Raw genomic sequence first — 14,634 nt, forward strand, 5'->3', positions numbered from 1 at the left:
TTTCCATTCTTCTCTCCCTCTTCCTTCCTCTCTGAAATCAATTAAAAAATAATAATTTTAAAAAATAAAAGAAATAACCAATTTCAGAGTGTTACTTTTTTTGGTCTTATTTTGCCACTAAACTCATTCATTGCTATCCAATAAAATGCCTGTGTTTTGCTTCTCATTATTTTACCCTCTGATTCAATACTCTGTTCTGAAGTTAATCAAGAGCAATATATCTTTTTCCCCTCCTTATCTGCATGTATTTAAGATACAATATTCAGATGTGTATTGTATCTACAATTGTTAAAATGTGACCATGTAGCCATGGCTGGTGTTGCTCAGTTGTTAGAGGGTTGGTCCTCCTTTCCACTCTCTAAAAATCAATGGAAAAAATATCCTTGGGTGAAGATTAACAAAACAAGCAAACAAACAAAAAAATGTGACCATTTCTTGGTGACATTCTTATTAGTGTCTATAGTATACAAAGTCATCAGGTTCTGCTGTCAAATTTGGAGAAGAGTGTTATTTTAAATTTGACTCTGACATTAGTTTTAAAGGGCTTCCCCCCCCCCCCCAAGGTGTATTAAGGAATATATGATATAAATGTACTTAGAATTTTTAAATTCTGTTAATCTTCTACACTAATAAAAGAGAAACATGCAAATTGACCATCACTCTGCTACACCCACCAGCCAGTCAGAGCAAGTATGTAAATTAACCCAACCAAGATGGCTGCAGCCACAGAGCTAGAGCAAGCAGGAGGCTTGGAATGCCCCCTGGCGAAGGAGGAAGCCAAGCTTCCCGCCTGCCCTGGTCAGCCCTGGCCTCTGCTCAAGGCTACAAAGTTTCAATTATAGAAGATAAAAAAATCACAGATACCAGGGCCTCCGCTTGGGTCGCTGGGGGCGTGGCCGGCCTGAAAACCACCACAGGCCCCTCGCCCAGGCCGCCCCACGCCCCAAGGGAACCTCCACCCTGATCCGGAACACCCTTCAGGGCAAACCAGCCTGGGAGGGCAGTTGGGAGGGACCAGGCTTGCAAGGAAGGGCGATCAAGCCTGCAGGGGAGGGGAGTTAGGGGTGACCAGGCCAGCAGAGAAGGGAAGTTGGGGGCGACCAGACCTGCAGGGAAGGGCAGTTGGGGGGGACCCAGGCCTGCAGGGGAGAGCAGTTGCAATGGACCAGGCTGGCAGGGAAGGGCAGTTAGGGGGGGACCAGGCCTGTAGAGGAGGGCAGTTAGGGGCAATCAGGCTGGCAGGGGCAGGCAGTTAGGGGTGATCAGGCTGGCAGGCAGAAGCAGTTAGGGGCAATCAGGAAGGCAGGCAAGTGAGCAGTTGGGAGCCAGCAGTCCTGGATTGGAGAGGGATCCCAGATTGGAGAGGGTGCAGGCTGGGCTGAGGGACACACCCACCCACCCAGCACAAATTTCGTGCACCGGGCCTTTAGTCTGTATATATAAAAGGCTAGTATGCAAAGTGTCCCTTTGGGAGTTTGATCGCTCACTATGATGTGCGCTGACCGCCAAGGGGCGGCATGGAATGGATGGAGGCCCCAGCCCGCAGCCGGAAGGCCTCGATTGGCCCTGATTGCCAGCGCAGGCCTAGGGACCCTCCCCGTGTATGAATTTTGTGCACCAGGCCTCTGTGTTAAAATAACAAATTTTTCTTATGTATTCGGGTATCTTGAATGGAAGGTATCGACAGACAATATCTATGATACCTAAAAACTGCTTTTAGATACACTACACATTCAATTCTGTTTTTTCTTCTAGTAGCCAGAGAAGTCCATCACCTGGTCCAAATCATACTTCTGGAAGTAATGCATCAAATGCAGCAGTTGTACCACAGAATTCATCTACCCGAACTACATGTTCATTAACACCTACGCTAGCAGCACATTTCAATGAAAATCTCATAAAACATGTTCAAGGATGGCCTGCAGATCATGCAGAAAAGCAGGTATGTTATATGATTTACAGTAGATGTTTTACCTTTGGATAACTAAAAAATATAATTTAAATTCTACTTTTAAAAAATCTGATCTGGACTGCTATATTTAAAGCAACTAATTTCTAAATAGGTTGTCTATTTTATAAAATATTTGATATATACTTACCTATAGGGTGGTTTAACATAAAGTAATTTAATATAATTATCATTGTAGCTACCAAGTACTAAGCATTTAGTTGTGCACCAAGTGCTTTGTTTTTTCCACTTAAAACTGCTAACGAGCCATAGCGGGTTTGGCTCAGTGGATAGAGTGTCAGCCTGCGGACCAAAGGCTCCTGGGTTCAATTCCGGTCAATGGCATGTACCTTGGTTGCAGGTTCCTCCCCAGCCTGGACCCTGGTTTGAGCTCATGCAGAAGGCAACTGATCAATATGTTTCTCTCACTCTGATATTTCTGTCTTTCCCTCTCTCTTCCACTCTCTAAAAATCAATGGAAGAGGTTTTAAAAAAATAAAAAACAAAAAAAGACTATAACTAGTGCATATAATGAGTTTTTCCATTTTATCAGTGAGTCCCTTAAGACCAAATAAATTAAACCAAAATAACCCCATTGATGTGTGCTTTTTCCATTCAGCCAGTCATTCTGATAGTTTTAGAACCCGTTAGTAGTTTTAATCTTATGATTCTCCCACTAGACTAAGCTGTTAGAATTTAAGAAACATTTTTGTTTTAGGATGAGGGCACTTAAGGCATTGAAATTATTGTTGCCATGGGCTTCTCCCTTTTATCAGATAAATTTGGAGAAGAGTGTTATTTTAAATTTGACTCTGACATTAGTTTTAAAGGGCTTTCCCCCCCCCCCCCCCAAGGTGTATTAATGACCATCTGAAATATCCTCTAAGTTCACAGAGGTATGTTGTGTATAATTATACAGGAATACAGTGAGGCCCTTTTATCAGCATTATACCTGAACTTTGGCTGACCCAGCATCTTTTATTGGTGACAAATCATGAGTCATCCTATCCTAGTGGTATACTATTCTAAGTATCTTCCACCATATGAGAATTTTGCGTGTGTGTGTGTGTGTGTGTTTCTGTGTGTTTTTGTTGGGTTTTTTTTGCATGTGTTTTTTAAAGAAAATAATTTTCCCCTTAGATTCACCAGCAATGTTGTGGGTTTGTTTATTTATTTCAGGTTTTTTTTTTTCAAGCAAAACTATTTTAAATATAACAATGTTACATGCAATAAAATTAATATTATAAGAATAAAGGGATTTTAAGTATAATACTATTACCAAAACTTTACTAATATAGTATGATATCACAAAAGTTGTAGGAAATATTAAAAATCTGCAAAAAAAAAAACCACAGGATTTCTTCTATCATATTCTAGTATGTAATTCCCCCCCCTCCCCCTCTGGATCTATTGTTTTTCATCAGTTTATGTTGTTCATTATATTCCACAAATGAGTGAGATCATATGATATTTATCTTTCTTCAACTTGCTTATTTCGCTTAGCATGATGCTTTTAAAGTATTTTGTCGGATATGAGTATTGCTACTCCAGCTTTTTTTTTCTTCCCCATTTGCATGGAAGATTTTTTTCCATCCCTTCACTTTCATCCTGCGTGTGTCTTTGTTTTGAGGTGGGACTCTTGGAGACAGCATATAGTTGGTTCATATTTTTTTATCCATTCAGCTACCCTACACCTTTTGATTGGAGCATTTAATCCATTTACATTTAGGATTATTATTGAGAGGTACTTATTTATAGCCATTTTAATTCTGTATGGCTAGGTTTCTCTCTGTGTTTCTTCTTCCCAGGAATCCCTTACAACAATCTCTTTAGCATTTCTTGTAATAATGACTTGGTGGTGATGAACCACCTTTAGCCTTTTTTTTTTTTTTTTTTTTGTCTGGGAAGCTCTTTATTTGACCATCTATTTTGAATGATAGCCTTGCTGGATATAGTAAGTTTGGTCTCAGATCCTTGCTTTCCATTACCTTGAGGACTTCATGCCATTCCCTTCTGGCCTGTAGACTTTCTGATGAGAAATCAGGTGTCAGCCTTATGGGAACTCCTTTGTAGGTAACAGTTTTCTTTTCTCTTGCTGCCTTTAAGATTCTTTGTCTTTAATTACGTGTTTGGGTACTTCTTGTTTGGGGTTCTGTGTGCCTCCTGAACTTGTGTGACTTTTTCCTTTACCAAGTAAGGGAAGTTTTCAGCCATTATTTCTTCAAACACCTTCTCTATTCCTTTCTCACTTCCTGCCTCTACTGGCACACCTGCTATTCTAATATTGATATGTTTCATGTGGTCCCACAGGTCCCTTAAGCTGTCCTCCTGTTTTTTCATTGTTTTTTTCTTTTTGGTTCTCTGATTTAGTGATATTTCCAACTCTGTCTTCTAATTCACTGATTCGATCCTCAGCTTCCCCTTATCTGCAGTGTATTCCTTCCAGTGTGTTCTTTATTTGTGTTATGACATTCTTTATCTCAGACTATTCTTTTTCATAGTTACTATATGTTTTTCCATACTGTTGAGCATTTTTAACATCATTACTCTGAACTCTTGTTTCAGATAAATTTCTTATCTTCATTTATGTTTTTCTAGAGAATTTGCTAGTTCTTTCATTTGGGGGGTTGTTTCTTTGTTTCCTCATTTTAGTTGTCTGTCTGGGTTTGTGACTATGTATTGGGTAGGTCCTCTATACCTCTCAATCTCTAATGCAGGACAGTGTTAAAGGCTGTTTCTGATTAATTGGATCAGGGAAAGACTCAAAGCCTCTAGAGCCGTGATGGGCAACCTTTTGAGCTTGGTGTGTCAAACTTCGTCAAAAAACTGAGCATAACTCCGGTAGTGTGTCACTTTGAGGAAAAAACTAACTCCAAGATTCTAGTCGCAAATGTTTCATCCTCAGGAGCAGCAAATGTTTCATCCTCGGCATGCGGCCGCGTGTCATCAGAAATGGCTACGCGTGTCAGTGCTGACACACATGTCATAGGTTCGCCATCACTGCTCTAGAGACTGCCTCTGCCTGGAGACTAATAGGATTTCAGCTTGAATTGCCCCCAGGCAATTGCCCAACGGTGTACCGAGAGTTTTTTCAACAGGGTGGGGCATAATGCTGGGCAGTTGCTTCTGCCTGGAGGCTAATTGTTACTTTTAATCTCATAAGTGCCTCAGGGCAAGATGTTTTCCAATAGGATGTGTCAACTGTCTTCCCCTCAGCAAGGCAAATGTCTGTGTGGGAAAGATGTCCTTCGCTGTGTGAGGGAATGACTCAGTCCAGGAAACTTGGGGTGTCTGCCTTATGAGCTCTATCCCCCGAGTCCCCAGTCCTGGGTTCTGCTCTCACAGTTGCAGTCCACTTCATCCTCCCTCTGCAGGAGCACAGGTGGGTGGTTCCACAGGGAATTTTTGTGGGTTGGCCCTTTAAGAGGGTGCCCAAACTTTCAGCTGCCACTCCCTGGCAGATAGAACTCCACTGCTTTTCATAGCTAGATGTAATGTGGTTACCCTCCTCAGTTTGGTGCTTTCTGCTGGGCAGCACAGCTTGGGGATTAGGTCCCAGAGTTCTCAGTGCCATCCCCCCCACAGCTGAGATATCTCTCCGGGACTTCAGTTGCTGTCTGTGGATGCCTAGCCAGCCCTTTCACGCCTCTGCCCCTCCTACCACTCTCTATGCAGTCTCCACCTTCGGTCCTTGGGTATCAGGGTTCTCTCCTGTGAGTTTTCCATTGGTTATTCAGGAAGCCTTTCCGTATTTCAGTTGTAATTCCAGCTTGTTCCTGGGAGCTTGTTCATTCGTGCAGCATCCTCCTACTCTGCCACTATTTTTAATCTCACGCATTTCTGTGGGTTTAAAGGAAAATGATTATTCTGCAATCTTGGTGTAAAGTTCTCCTCAAAAATTTAATGTTTCATTTTTTTACATGTGACTTATATTTTATGTGGTTTTCTGTAATTATAGGCATCAAGATTGCGAGAAGAAGCCCATAACATGGGGAGTGTTCATATGTCAGAAATTTGTACTGAATTAAAAAATTTAAGATCTTTAGTCCGAGTATGTGAAATTCAAGCAACTTTGAGAGAGCAAAGGTAAGTTTTTTGCTGAAATAATTTTTGTTTCTTAGAATTACATATCTTAACTCAGACTGAAGTAATTATTTAAAAAGTGAAATTAGACAGCAACTAATTATAAAGGGTCACTCTTGAATTGAGGGGACTTACCTATTGCCCAGGGTATTTATTTCAGTTGAAATTTCAAATTACTATTTACATTATGCTTGTATCATCAATAGATTCTTGGAAATAACAGTAGAAATATAATTTTCAGCTGGTTCAATGACATATCTGTTTTCACCTAAACTCTTATTGTCTCATTTTTTTAAACACCTGTTACAAAATTGAGGACAAACTTTAAATGGCTTCACATCCTGTCTGTATAAGGTAGAGTTAAACTTCTCATGAAACCACGCATATTTAGTAAAATACCAAGTTGGGGTTTATAGTAAACTTGGAAAAATTGAGTTTTTATCTAATGTCTCAATTTCTAAAATATGTGGAGGCAGTTTTTGAATATCAACTGGGATTTTTCTACTCTAAGATTGCTCTGAACAGAGCTCTAACATACATAAAGCTTAATTTCATTTTGGCTTGCTAGACAGATGATTTAGCTTTTAAGAAATTATACTATTCCTTATTGCGATTTATTAAGAGTATACACAGTCAAATATCAAGCCAGTATACGAAAGATTTTATGAAGTTTACGGAAATTTGGTTAGCTGTGGCATTTGGGTTTTTTTTTTTTTTGTTTCAAATATACATGCCTGTGGGACTTGACTTGGCTCCATTTTTATGAATTTATATTTATATTGAAAAGTATTCTTTTAAAAATTAGTTTGTTGCACCTAGTTAATTATTATATCATCATTACTATACTTACTATATGTTAGTCCAGAAAACATTCAATATAGGCTTATCTCATGTTCAATATCTACTGCCTTTGTGTATGTGTGATGATACAGTAAACACTATGTTTTGAATCAATCTAAATTCAAATTAATTATTGAGAAATTGTTTGACAGCTAGAAAACATTCTAACTTTTGTAATTCTTGTGCAATATATTTTCTTATGTAAAATATATTTAATGATTGTCTTAACTATAGACTTAACAGTTTTTAATTATTTTGTTTTAACTAGTAACTGGTTTTTTAAAAGATAATTTTGTTGTTAGAAGTTTGGTTTTTCTGTAACATTTATATGACCACACAGTTCTAATGCCTTCTTATTTTTTTCAGGATACTATTTTTGAGACAACAAATTAAGGAACTTGAAAAGCTAAAAAATCAGAATTCCTTCATGGTCTGAAGATGTGAATAATTGCACATGGTTTTGAGTACAGGAACTGTAAATCTATTGCCCAATCTTAACATTTTTGATCTGCATTTAAGTAGACTTTGGACCGTTAAGCTGGGCAAAGGAAATGACAAGGGGACTGAGGTCTGTGAGAGTTGATTCAGTGGAAAGAGACAAGACTGATGTAAAACCCTTGAAATGTAGATTTAATGTAGATGTATTCTTCACGTTGTAAATATGTTTTGTAGAGTGAAGCCATGGGAAGCCATGTGTAACAGAGCTTAGACATCCAAAACTAATTAATGCTGAGGTGGCTAAATACCTAGCCTTTTACATGTAAACCTGTCTGCAAAATTAGCTTTTTTAAGAAAAGAAAAAAAAAATGGAGGGGGGGGTTTAATTTATCATTCAGAAATCTTGCATTTTCAGAAATTCAGTGCAAGCGCCAGGCGATGTGTGTCTAAGGAGATACAATTTTGAACCATATGGGCAGTGTACAAAATATCATGAAACAACTATTTCCACACTTGCACCTGATCAAGAGCAGTGCTTCTCTGTTTGTTTTGCAGAGAAATGTTTTTTCATTTCCGATGTGTTCCATTTCCCTCTGAAATACTTGATTTGATTTTATCCATTTTTTAAGGCTCCTCTTTTTTCTCCTTTCTTAAGGCACTGTTGCTATGGCACTTTTCTATAATCTTTTCATTCCTGTGTACAGTAGCTTAAAATTGCAGTGATTGAGCATAACCCACTTGTTTGTATAAATTATTGAAATCCATTTGCACCCTGTAAGAATGGAATGGACCTAAAAGTACTGCTGGACGTGAGTGTGTGCTGAATTACATTGATTGCTCAAATGTAAGGAAATGGCCCAATGAACATGGTTGTGGGAGGGGAAAGAGGAAACAAAGCTAGTCAGATGTGAATTGTATCTGTTGTAATAAACATGTTAAAACAAATAAAATGTTATTTTTCTTTTCCTTTGGTCAAATGCATATTAGAATTTGAACTACCTGGGGATTCTTTATCAGAACTATTCTTGTTGAATGTTTATACTTAATTGAAATAAGTCCTTAAAGAAGGTTTCGTTTAAAGCAGATGAACAGGAAATGTGTATAAGATATTTAATGAAATATGAAATTCAACAAGAATGATTAAGTCACTTCCCAAGTGGTTGTCATTTGTTAAATCCTGGTTTACCTGTCTTGCTATTATGACATTTCATTTTGAAGGATGTTTGTGTTGTAGCTAACTGTTCAAGTCTGGTGCTGACTGCTGTTCTTAGCCATCACAAAACGCTAAATTTGTGTAATTGGAGCTTCCTACTGTTAGCTGGAAATGGTGGAGAAGCTCAGCTTTGTATATTGTTTTCCTAAAGTATATTAAAATAAAAAAAGAAACTATTGCTACTATAAAATTACCTTGGCTTTTTTTTTCTCTGTTAAAATATTGGTCAGCTGGCCTTAGCATGACACTGCCAGTATTATATCAAGTCACAAGGGTTTCTTTATGCAGAAAAAAAATCTTAATTTCAAAATCTTATCCAATTTTAGAGCCTATTTTTCCTGTCGAGGCAGATGTATTCATGTGCTTTCAGAGAACTGCCAGCACCAAGGGCTTATTTTGTGATGTGAGACCTTAATGTTATTACATTCTGGGATACTAAATTTTGAAATTGCTCTTGTTGCTTTAAGCATATTTAAGGTATAGAAGATAATGCTCAGACTTTTCAATAAAATTTAAAAAGTAAACTGTAAGAGATAGTATGGATGATATTTTCTAAAATACAAAAATGTTCCAGTATAATTAAGAGGAATTAGAATCTGATACTGGAGACTGATTTTTTTTTTTATTGTAACTTGAGCATAAAATGTAAGAAGCACCAAATGTCATAAGTTATATCATCATGAAATGTTTATACCTATGAGATTGTTAACATTTGCTGGACTTGATTAGTGCATGTAAATGAAACTCCAAAGAGTACTATGTTAAGCTGGAACCCTTACTAATGTAGTCCCATATGTTTCCAGGATAGAAGTAAGCACTTTGCTCTGTGGTAGGCAAAGGTTTCCTGATTAGATGGTAACTCGTATAAAAGATGCCTGATTTGAAATTTCCTGGTGAATTTTTAAACAGAAAATTAAAATTTTTGTAGTCTATTTTTACAATATTTGAATCACTTATTCTATAAAAAATTATTTTAAATATTACACTTTAATACAGACATGGTGTCCAGCTACTAACCTTCTTGAGGTAACCAGGGACAGTTTCTAAAAATAGACATAATATCAGAGAATACGTGGGCACCTTGATTCAAATAATTTGAGAATGGAAATATGAATAGCCCCTAGGAAACCTCAGGGTTTTAATTTTTGTTTTAAAAGGGACATATTCAAACTATGTTGTTATAAAATGTATTTTGTGAAGGTGGGTATGTTAGAACCTGGGTCTTTACCCTGAAGAACCAGCTTCCCTACTATTTTTTCTATGTAGTTCAACTAACTTTTCATTTTAAAACTTGGACTATATTTCCAGATTTTTAACACCCTGAAAATTCCCATGCATCAGCTCTTTTTTAAAGACATTATGCTTTTAATAGCCCAAATGAATGATTTTATCTTCTAATTTTATATGTCTGTTTCACACTTGTAATATATTGGAAAGGAGGTGCTTAAAACTGCAAAGAAGGAATTGTTACCCCATTTCAAAAATAACCTATTGTTCTGTTTAAACAGCCTTAGCTTTAAGGGATTATTTCCCCAGAGGTGGGGGCAGGGCGTGAAGGAAGTCACTCTGCAAATCAGAACTATTACAGACTTAAATCAGGACTTAACACTACTGTATTTAGATATGGGGTTTGAATATACGGATTTCAATACCTGTAAATACGGCTATATCTTGTATTTGTACTGAAGTGTACAAAATTACACTAAAAAGTAATAAATATGTTTTGACTATATTGTGCGGTTATTTCAGAATAGTCTGTTTTGAAAGTCTTAGAATGCATAATTTGCATTTTAAAAAATCAGATCACTGCTAGAATTTTAATAGTAGTTGTATCAGTTGCAATATAATTTCTTAACTGCAGTATTTTAATAAATATTTTGGCTTAAAAGTTGGGATTCTTTAGATCCTGTTCTAATTTGCTCTACACATTTGTCCTCTTGATTTCTGAACTTTGGGAGTGCCTTAAAATGCAGTCTGCCTAGGCAATCTCATCCAGGCTCTTGACTTTAAGAAACCCACTTTAAGGTCAACTTCAAGTTATCTTAGTCTTGATCTCTTCTTTGAGCTCTCAACAGCAGTCTGTTTAGATACTTGATTTAACATTGCTAAATCTCTAAAAAAGAGCTCGATTTGTGTTTCAGACTTTATTCTCTAGGATTCCCATTTTCATTAATTGGCTGAAGACACAAATGGAGTAGTCATCCTTTATTTTTTTCCCTCTAACACCCTCATCCTATATCTAAACCATCAAGATCCACAAGATCTGCCTTAAAAATGTATGTGGATCTGTAGCTTCTCACTGCTTTTCATGTTTACCACTCCGATGCAATCTACAATAATCTTTGAACCAGACCGCTGCTACAATCTCCTTACCTTTTCGCTTCTACTCTTAACTCAGCACCACAACCACACACACACACATCTATGCTCCACACAGCCACCAGAGTGAAATATAAATCACATTCTTTATACAATCCAGTAATTTAATGCTCAGGACAAAATTCAAAGCTCCTACTGTGGTTTACATGTTTAATCCCCTAAATTACATCACCACAATCTCATCTACTAGTTTCTACCTTGTGTTGTAGCCCCACCTCAGGGTTTTTCCGTTTTCTCTCTGCCTGGCTGGGAAGTTCTTTTCTTTGACACTTGCACAGCTTGCTACTCATTCAGTCTCTTCTCACATATCACCTCAAAGAGGCATTTTCCTGATCTAAAAGGACACCATCACTATTCCTTCACCGTAGTTTTCGTCAAAGAACAGTGTGATGCATAGTACTCCATAAATACTTGAATGAATTGTGAATACTAAATACGTACAGAATTTAAGAAAACTTACAAAGATGACTGAAAAGTTTTTCAAATTTTGGTTTTGTCCTCTTAAGAGAGAGGAACAGTAGCTAGCTTTTATTTCCTTTTAAGAAGTTGTTGCATTTTACTATTGCTTACCAAAACCTAGCTGCAAATCTTTTTTAATTGTTAACATTATGTGATCTCTAAGCAAGATTAATCAACTGAACCAGTAATAATTAGAGCTTCCTGTGAACACATTTTATAAGTAAATCAACAAGAAGCAAGATGCTACTTCTGATTAATAAGCTTGGGGAGATAGACCAGCAGGACCTGTCCCTGCTTCTGAAGGGCAGTGTTGGATGAATTGTGTGGGTTAGGGACTATGCCCTGGTTTCACAAGGTAGGATGCTTTGATAATGCCATATTTTTGGTTCACATGATGCTTTGATATCCAACCACACCTTTCTGACTAATTTTTAGGACCGAGTATAGGCAGGAAACACTGTTGAATCATGTTCTAAGATGTGTCACTAATAGAACATTTGTACTGCACGTGCCCATCATATGGAAAATGGCTGAGATTGCGAATTTTCTGCTTTTGTGAAGATTAAAGATTGACAGGCAAAAACATTTTTATAAAAGTTTTAAGGTGCCTGTTAATTGCCCAATTATATCAGTCTGTGGGGTATGTTAGGATCACAATAATTATCTTTTTTTTTTTTTAAGTACAATTTTCATTTATTTTTCCCCCAGAGAACTTTTCTTCACTCCTTAAAGACTTAGGTCCTTACATGCGCTTTGGTGGAGGTCTTGGGGTAGCACCCGCAGGTCTAAATCGGGGTGGGGGTGTTTGGTCCTTACGGGCTTCACAAGAACGATTCCTGACTACGTTGCTGTGAATGGCACAGCGCATACAGTAATGTAGTTTCACATAATAGATTGGGAAGCACATAGGCGTCAAAGACACTTGCTTCGGAGATGTCCCTAATGGCTCTACTGTGTTCAAATGACAAACTTCTTAATGGGCATGCACCAGGCGCATTGGTGCAATGAATAGGCTGCACGTGGCCTCAGCCTTTTTTGGCATGACCATTATTCCTTCTTTACTTGGTCATCTTGGAAACCCACAATAATTTTCTTTCCCTATTAACGTAGTTTCAGGGTTGTTACCTTATATGAGAAAGGCAGGAAGCAAGGACAATAATTTTTGTCTTGTGTATTTTATATCCCCATCAACTAGAAAAATTGAGTACAGCACTAAGTGTGTACTCAAAATATTTTTGCATGTAATAAGTATACATTTTAAATATTTGCTCTGTAAGATGACTCAATTTTGTATTTAAGCTTAACATTTTCCAAAATATTTATATATATATACATTTTTATTCCAAGGAGGAAGGGAGACAGAGAAACATCAGTGATGAATCATTGATCGGCTGCCTCCTGCACACCCCACACTGGGGATCAAGCCCACAACTCAGGCATGTGCCCTGACCAGGAATCGGACCATGACCTCCAAGTTCATAGGCTGACGCTCAACCACTGAGCCACGCCAGTCGGGCAAAATAATTTTATTTTTAAAATCCTGACTAAAGAGCTCCAATTCTTAAAATGCCAATGCAATCTCAGGCTACATCTCTCTATACTTGTTTCACCAGCTCAAGAATTCCAAAGATGCTATGTAAAATACTGATAATAGATGCAGGTTAAGATAACTGATATCCCCCATCCTATATAATAAAGAGCTAATATGCAAATGGTGGTCACTCTGTAACAGCTCAGACAACACTGGCAGAGAGGAATGGGGACAGCCAGGCTGCGGCCCAGGAGCGGAACAAGCCGCACACTGCCGTCCTGGGCACCAGCAGCTGTGCCTGCTCCTGCGGCCTGGGAGAGGGACAAGCCACCTGCCCCGCAGTCCCAGGTGCCAGTGGCTGTGGCTGTGCCTGCTCCTGCGGCCTGGGAGAGGGACAAGCTGCCCGCCCCACAGTCCCGGGTGCCAGCAGCTGCGCCTGCACCTGTGGTCCGGGAGAGGGACAAGCCGCTCACCCCATGGTCCTGGGCACCAGTGGCTGGGACTGCGGCCCAGGAGAGGGACAAGCCACCTGCCCTGTGGTCCCGGACACCAGCAGCTGCTCCTGCAGCATGGGAGAGGGACAAGCCGCCTGCCCCGCGGTTCTGGGCACCATCGCCAGCGGTTACGGCCCAGGTGAAGCTACCTGCCCATGGTCCCCTGCGGCTGTGGCTGGCCTGGGTTCTGGGTGCCTGTGGCCAGCCAGAGGGAGGGAAGCCTGGGTCCCAGGTACCTGCGACAGGCCGGAGAAGGGAATCCTGGGTCCTGGGTGCGGGATGAGGCAAAGGTAGTTAGGGGTGATCAGGCCAGCAAGGGAGAAGTTAGGGGCAATCAGGCAGGCAGGCAGAGGTTGTTAGGAGCAATCAGGCAGGCAGAGGTGGTTAGGGGCCATCAGGCAGGCAGGCAGAGGGATTAGGGGCAATCAGGCAAGCAGGAAGGTGAGCGGTTTAGGAGCCAGCGGTCCCAGATTGCAAGAGGCAGTCGGACATCCCCCGAGGGGTCCCGGATTGGAGAGGGTGCAGGCCGGGCTGAAGGACTCCCCGCAACCCCCTCTCCCCATGCACAAATTTCGTGCACTGGGCCTCTAGTGCTTAACATAAGTATTTAAAGAGCCAAAATATTCCTCCACAAATATAAAAAATATGAAAGAAGCACAAACCTGTTTTATGTTCTTTGAAAGGTGGTGGCTGGAGAGAAGAAGGAAGATAGAAAGTTTTGTTGTAGTTTAGAACTAATCACCCCTGAGTTTGTCAGGGTCCAGTCAGAAAATAGAAATCACCCTGGCTATTGCAAAAGGAGGGAATTTGAAACTGGTGGAGGGTAAAACTAAGGCAAGCCTGACTGGAAAAAAGGACAAAGGAGAGAACTGGGAGCATGGACAGATGGGTCCAAGTAAAAGACAAAGCCACTCACTGATTTAAGATGCTTTTTTGAAGTAAAGAGAAACCCAGGCCTCCCCATTCCTGGATCTGCCTATAATGGCAGAACATACTCAGAAGCCAAAGAGTAAGAAAGCTTGTGACATTCTCAGCAATGCTGAGAAAGGGAGAAAAATAAACTGGAGAGCAATCAAGCAAATAACCAGCACAACTTGTCCTCACTAGCAGAGCAAGGCAAGAGAAAAAGTATGCCAATTTGAGCAATATTTCCTAACAAAAGGTAATGGAGAAATGTCTGAAGTTCTAAGAAATATCTAAGAAAATATATTATGACTCAAATACACTTACTAGCTTGTTCAAACATAAG

At 39.3% G+C, this 14,634-nt stretch overlaps 1 protein-coding gene and 1 pseudogene across 10 annotated transcripts in view; one reads left to right on the forward strand and one right to left on the reverse strand.

Moving 5' to 3' along the window:
* The window catches only part of WAC (WW domain containing adaptor with coiled-coil), a 96,963-nt gene extending 86,709 nt beyond the window's left edge, over positions 1-10,254 (forward strand). For all 10 annotated transcript variants that reach the window (XM_028158873.2, XM_054716589.1, XM_054716590.1 and 7 more), the window contains 3 exons: positions 1,756-1,942; positions 5,907-6,034; positions 7,238-10,254. In XM_028158873.2, the coding sequence (XP_028014674.1) occupies positions 1,756-1,942; positions 5,907-6,034; positions 7,238-7,307 (385 nt within the window). In that variant the 3' untranslated portion in view covers positions 7,308-10,254. The remainder of the gene's footprint in view (positions 1-1,755; positions 1,943-5,906; positions 6,035-7,237) is intronic.
* Positions 10,255-12,045: 1,791 nt separating this feature from the next.
* On the reverse strand, positions 12,046-12,430 carry LOC114234738 (40S ribosomal protein S26-like; annotated as a pseudogene).
* Between the last annotated feature and the right edge of the window lie 2,204 nt (positions 12,431-14,634).

Source organism: Eptesicus fuscus, chromosome 5 (assembly GCF_027574615.1).
Source record: "Eptesicus fuscus isolate TK198812 chromosome 5, DD_ASM_mEF_20220401, whole genome shotgun sequence".
Lineage (NCBI taxonomy): Eukaryota > Metazoa > Chordata > Mammalia > Chiroptera > Vespertilionidae > Eptesicus > Eptesicus fuscus.